This window comes from Jaculus jaculus, chromosome X, assembly GCF_020740685.1.
Source record: "Jaculus jaculus isolate mJacJac1 chromosome X, mJacJac1.mat.Y.cur, whole genome shotgun sequence".
In the NCBI taxonomy this organism is placed as follows: Eukaryota; Metazoa; Chordata; class Mammalia; order Rodentia; family Dipodidae; genus Jaculus; species Jaculus jaculus.
In genome coordinates this window covers 67,746,016-67,752,918 of record NC_059125.1, presented here as the reverse complement: position 1 = coordinate 67,752,918, position 6,903 = coordinate 67,746,016, and the positions used below count along the sequence as shown (strand labels likewise).

The following is a 6,903-nucleotide window of genomic DNA, read 5'->3' as shown; positions in this document are numbered from 1 at the left end:
AATAGAAGCCTACTAATAATTAACCCTGTGAGTAATAATTCCTTTGCTAAAATTTTCCAAAATTCAGAGGTCATAGTGACATCTGAAGAAATGTAGGGGACAAACAACAGTAGAGAAAACGACATCATTCAATAGTTCTACTGCTTATACTAGGCTATCTATGTGGGAATCAAACATAGACAACTCTCAATAACTTTCACTGATGAAAAATAACAGTGACATGAAATTTAAATGGTTAATGATCTAAAATGAGTTTGCTTAAATCAGGCTAACTGGTGGTGCAAGCTTGTATTACTAGGTGGAGGCAAAGGATCAGACGTTCAAGGTCATCCTAGGCTACATAGCAAGTTTAAGGCCAACTTGTACAACATGAGATCCTATCTCAACAAACATGTTGCTTAAGATATTATTCTATACCAACACTTTAATATGAATGTATATATGGAAAGCCACTTTAAACAAAATACTCAGGGGCTAACATAAATACCAAATCAGAAGCAGTAACTTTTATACTGGTAGGAAAGTATTTTTTTAGAGAGTCTGGCACTGGCCTCAAACTCACAATTATCCTGTCACAACCTTCTGAATGCTGGGGTTATAGACATGCACCAGTATATCCAGCTTAGTACACATCATTTTTCCAACTAAATTTAATGCAAAAATCTCAAGTAGATCTCATCATATACTTAAATTTGCTGGCTCACAGCTTTCCTGGGACAGGATGACAAAGAGTTTGGCTTTAAAGAGCTTTCAGTTACAGTTTCTGCTAATTAAGTAGTAAACAAAATCCACATGGTATTAAAATATCAAACTAAAAATACAGATGAAACTTTCAATAAGAACTTGAAGGCAACATTTGCCAGTATAAAAGTCATCTATTAATCTCATTTTATTACATGACAGTCTTTATAGGTAAAGAAAAAATGGAGTAAATCCCTTGCAGTATTCTAGAATCATAAATTAAAATCTGACCCATTCATACCAGGGTTCTTTCCTCCTTGTGACCCTTGCTGATATTTTCAGCTTTGTTTTTTTTTCTAAGACACTGCTTTCTGTTTTTTCTTATGCTTTTAAACAGAGGCCCATGCTTTCATGGAGTTACTTAATCAAATAACCATCCCACCCCCAAGTTAAAATATACTAATACCAATGGAAAATGGGATCAAGGTTTTATATGTAGATTTTAGAAACACAAAAACTGATTTTTCTAAAAGGAATTCTCTCCATTTCAGAAGCTTAAACATGAACATATATAAACATTATGAAGTTTTAAAGAGCATGTTTTTCTACTTTATTATATCTATAGATGAAAACATGTAAAATAAGTTCCAAAATCAAAGGCCTTTAGAACACCTAAGTTAAAATGAACTATTTTGATTTACTTACTAACCATGAGATGCAGCAAAATTCCTATTTTCCCCACACCTGAGAAAACTACCACCAACTCCCTTTTACAGGATTATGACATAAAAGTATTTAGCACTTCCTTGTCAGCCTCAGACATCCCTGGTTCAGTCTAGTAAATTAACATTACAGTTCCAGTTGCTGGAAATGCCCTGCCATGGCTTGTACTATACTACAGCTTGGGTGGCACATACCCCCAGTGTACAGTTTGGGAAATGAGCCATGAGGAACATAATGGCCCATCTGAAGAGTCCACCAGACATCCTGGGTCTGCCAATGGAGTGAGGAAATTAATGGAAGTGAAAAAAACTCCAGGACATTATTCTTGTTCTTTCCTCTCTGGTAAGTACCAGTTTTTACAGCACCAGGAAGTATTGAGGAGGGTGACCACAGCCACATACAGAAAATTTCCCTAGAGCTAAAATCATAGTAAACAAAATATAAACTACAGTAAACTCAAGAACTGGCTTTCATTTGGATTTTGTCTGTTGGCTGCAAGCAACCTCCAAACTAAGAGGATCACAAGTTAGGGAATAATTTTGGTATACTGAGTGAAGGTTTAGCAATTTTCACTAGCGTATGATCAAAATTTTCCTCCTTGCTAAGTGTCGTTGGTATGATTCATTGTTGAATTTGCTGAATTTGGTGCTAACCATTAAGAAATGACAAAAGGCTGGGTGTGGTAGTGGCACAAGCCTTTAATCCCAGCACTCAGCAGGCAGAGGTAGGAGGATTGCTGTAAATTCAAGGCCACCCTGAGACTACATAGTGAATTCCAGGTCCGCCTGGGCTACACTGAGACCCTACCTCAAAAAACCAAACAAAAAAGAAAACATAAAAAACAAAGAAAGAAAAAAGAAAAAGAAATGACCAAATAAAATTCAAGTATTTTCTTTTTACTATATATACTTCCAATGTTAAATGGCATATTTAATATTTTTTCATCATTTCTTAAACGAATTAGTAAAACAAATATAAAATCCATATATAACTGTAATATCACACAAGATATTTCATTTTCCTTCAATAACTTAGTCTGTTCCAAAGTATTTCTGTCCAAAATGTGTAGGTGCAACAGGATGAACTTCAGTAGTTAAAATTGTGATCTCTGGAAATTCTTGAATGATTGATTTGGCACCTTCAAAAAATTAAAAAAAAACTTATTGTTACAACACTAGCTGAAATTCAAGATTTTTATAATCATTGTCACCAGATCTAATATTGACAGAGGACAGAAAACAATGGTCCTTAGGTACCTGGTCAGACATAGTTAATCTCTTTGTTTATGTAATTGTGATTTCTGAAAAACTTTGATAAGTAGCCAAACTATATTCCTGCCCTCTCATTATTACATTCTTAAAAATCAAATTAATCAGTTATAACAACTTTTCTGACATGTCTTTTTTATTTTTCCATTAAAGATTATTAGAACCAGCAGGGTGTGGTGGCTCATGCCTTTAATCCCAGCACTTGGGAGGCAGAGGTAGGATAACCATGAGTTCAAGGCCACCCTGAGACTACATAGAGCATTTCAGGTCAGCCTGGGCTAGAGTGAGACCCTACCTCGAAAAACAGACACAAAAGAAAAAGGGTCTGGAGAGAGCCTTAGTGGCTAGAGACCCTGGAGCACCCATTCTCTCAGTCTCTCTCTTTACCTTCCTATTTCTGCCTCCCTCCCTTCCTCTCTCTCTCTCTCCCTCTCTCTCAAATAAATAGATAAAAATAAAATAAAATAAAATAAAAAAGATGAGTAGAACCAAGTATATATGATACTTCTTAAAAGAAAAATCACACACAAAATGAAGGTTTCCTAGTTAGAACACTGTAAGTCAAGTAAAAAGACTTCTTTTGGTATGTCCAACAAAGCTACCTTTTTAGATATAAGGACTATGACTTCCAGTGAGGTGGCTGGGCAAGGAACTAAAACTGTCTGAGACTCCAGTCAAGCAAAAAGCCACAGCAAAGCTCCCACAGAATAAAGATTTTTTTCAGCTATAACGTCAAAGAATAGTATACTATTATAATAAATATTATTAGAACTAATGAAATGGGCTGGAGAAATGGATCAGCTGTTCAAGGTACATACTTGAAAGTCTGACAGCCTGAGTTCAGTTCCCCAGTACCCACATAAAGCCAGATGCACAAAGTGATGCTTGCATCTGGAGTTCATTTGCAGGGGCAATGGGCCCTGGCACACCCATTCTCATTCCCTCATTCTCTCTCCTTGCAAATTAATAAATAATATATTTTAAAAGAAAGAACTAATGAGATTACTTTTCTATTCCCAAAGATTGTAATTATTAGATTATCTGTTTTCAGTGTCACCAATGCTGGGTACACAGGAGTATCAAGCAAACCACTCCTTCACTACCAATATTTGAATAACAGGGATGTTTTGGGTACAAATGAACAAAATAATCAAATAGTACATATTCCTATGTAACATCCACTGAAAAGTAATGTTCCTAAATAGATAACCAGGGGCATCTTCAGGGTTATCTGAAACTTAGCAGATTTGGAAAAGAGGGAACACCCCAACTAGAGAAACCATCTATTTTTCTTTCTATTATGATGCAAATATTAACTCATGGCAGAAAACTTAGAAAGCTTCCCTCCAAAAGCTTAAAAATGAAATGAAAGTCTCTTATAAATGCACCCTAAAATAACCACTATTAATACCATATGCACATTTTGAAACAAAAATTTAAATAGTATTGCATATCTGCCTAGCCTCTCATACTAAGGAAAGATTAGGTTTTATGTTAAATTAAAGTCTGTTTTAAAATGGTCCTAATTTGTATTGGTCATCTCTAAACTTGTTGATAACATTTCATAGTAGATATTGTTATTTGATGATGCTTTTTAAACATTTGCCATCTACCATTTTATGTCAATAATATTTTTCTAAAATAAGTTTTAAAGTTATATATTATATCCTCTAACCATATATTACTTATTTACCTCCTATTTCCTTGTTATTCATGGATCTACTTCCTTTTTTGAGACAAGTTCTCACTATATATCCCTAGCTTGCTATGTAGATAAGGCAGGCCTCAATCTTGCAACGATCCTGCCTCTGCCACCACATCCACCTACCATTTATATATAGTTCAAAATCCTTTCTTATACTAGATTGCTCTACAGTGAACATACTAGAAACTAAATTCTTACATGGCTCTATGATTATTTGCTTAGGAGAATATATATATATATATATTCATTCCTAGATTGACATACTCCTAGGTTGATTAGTAAGAAAACCAGAATCTTAACTTAGATACATCTTTTGCAGGAAATTAAAAATATATGGTTCTTGTTACTGCGCCCTTGGAGCAGAAATTTAACTCAAAAAATCTTCACTTCAAATTGTGAAGTTTACTTCAGTAAGGCCATGAGTTTCTTGCTATTGGGGAACTATTCTCAGGCTCACGTGGGCAGCTATTGGTAAGTCGGACCTTTGAGCCAGCCATTTACAGGCTCTACTCAAATAGAAACACTGGGCAAACAATTGTAATTCTTTTCAATGGAATGAATTCATACTTTTCCACATGAATTTGAAAATTAAAATGGTATAAAATAAGCTAGGCATGTTGGCATGTATCTGTAGTCTCAGCTATGTGGAAAATTAAGACAGGATGATCACCTAAATCCAAGAGTTTAAGCCCAATGTCCAAGACTCTGTCTCAAAAAAAAAAAAAATAATGTTAAAAATATTGTCACTAAGCTTAGAGATGAGAAACCTAATTTATAACTACCAAAATTAGATTTAAATGTAATATGGACACAACCAAACTTTTCCTCAGAAAGAGAGGCTAGACAGATGGGCTCCTGACAATCTGAAGCACTAGTCATGGACTCATTGAACTTACCATGAGGAGTGGAGAAGAGACTGAGAAGGATAATAACACTGGGCTGAACACCATGCTCAATAAGAACCTTTACAGCTTCAATTACAGTATTTCCAGTGCCTACAATCAAAAGACAACCAAGTGTATTAATAATATTAACACTGCCATATTAAACATGACAAAATGTTTTTCAAGTAAGGGCAATACAGTCTCTAACATAAGACACCAGTAGATAAAACTTCTCTTGAAGGTATTTATTTATTTACTTATTTATTTATTTTGGTTTTTTGAGGTAGGGTCTCACTCTAGCCCAGGCTGACCTGGAATTCACTATGGAGTCTCAGGGTGGCCTCAAACTCATGGCAATCCTCCTACCCCTGCCTCCGGAGTGCTGGGATTAAAGGCATGCACCACCACACCCAGCTATTTATTTATTTTTAATAATGGGCATGACAAATACAAGTATTAAATGCACAATAAGCCCTAACCCCATTTATTTGAGATATATTTAACATATTTCTCCCTCACCTCTTTGAAAGACTATATATGATGTAAGAAAGCTTAAGAATGAGAACTGAATAGCAGAAAAAGTTTTCTCTCTTGAGAGGATAAAACCCTGAGAAAATCACTACCATATTCATTAAGCTAGAGAAAGACATGTTTTAGTACATGTTCTGTGTTCTATATATTTTGCTTCATTAGGTCCTTTTACTTTAATGTATTCATTTTAAGACAGATGTTCTTTGGAGCAAATAAAGTTTGACTAATATATATTCCCTTATTCCACAATCAAAATTTCCCAAAGAACTGCCCAGGGCAACTCCAAATCCAACAGAGAAAATCACATTTAGAAACTGATTTTACATTTTATATAAGGATGTGTAGGAGGCAGGCACTAAGAAGAATTTGAACTCTAACAAAAAATAGAAATTAAACTTAAGCCACTCACTGAGAATTGGATACATCAGAAGGACTTTTCTGCGATAAATGTCTGGGGGGAACTTGGCATAATATACTTTGGCTCTTTGTGTTTCCTCATCACTCTGAATCAGGATCTTGCCAATTCGTATGGATCGACAGCAGTCTCGTAAACCTTGTTCCATTGCCTCACCTTGAAGAAGGAAATAAAGTAAACTAAAAACTGGAACAAAAAGGTTGGGACACATAGAATGAAAATCCAAAGCAGAACCTGTAGCTGTTATTATGTCATTAATCCAAAAAGATACTATCAAGAAAAAAAGCATTCTTCTGGAGCTACCAGCTTTTCCTCATGATATACTCATATATTATCCTTAGCGAAATGAAACCAAGAGACAAAGTAGTCAATGAAACTAAGGCAAACCAGTTTATTGCTGGCTTACTAGATTTTATATATATATATTTTTGTGACTATAGGAAATAAAGTGGTGCCCGGTAGAGTTCTCCTTAGGCTTGCTCAGTATCAAAGATGCTTTTACTCTTGTTATAAAGAATTCTTTTTAAAAAATTTTTATTATCATTTATTTATTTGACAGAGAAAGAAGGAGCAAGAGGGAGACAGAGAAAAAGGGCATGCCAGGGCCTCTAGCCACTGCAAACGAACTCCAGACACATGTGCCCCTTTGTGCATCTGGCTAACGTGAGTCCTGGGGAATCAAACCTGGGTATATTG

At 35.1% G+C, this 6,903-nt stretch overlaps 1 protein-coding gene across 1 annotated transcript in view; it reads right to left on the bottom strand.

Annotated features, from left to right (window-relative positions):
* Window positions 1-2,284: 2,284 nt before the first annotated feature.
* Uprt (uracil phosphoribosyltransferase homolog) overlaps window positions 2,285-6,903 on the bottom strand; it is a 31,758-nt gene continuing 27,139 nt past the window's right edge. Inside the window, exons 5-7 of the mRNA XM_004666985.2 lie at window positions 6,202-6,363; window positions 5,274-5,372; window positions 2,285-2,542 (exon numbers count right to left, since the gene is read on the bottom strand). Of these exons, the coding sequence (XP_004667042.1) occupies window positions 2,436-2,542; window positions 5,274-5,372; window positions 6,202-6,363 (368 nt within the window). The 3' untranslated portion in view covers window positions 2,285-2,435. The remainder of the gene's footprint in view (window positions 2,543-5,273; window positions 5,373-6,201; window positions 6,364-6,903) is intronic.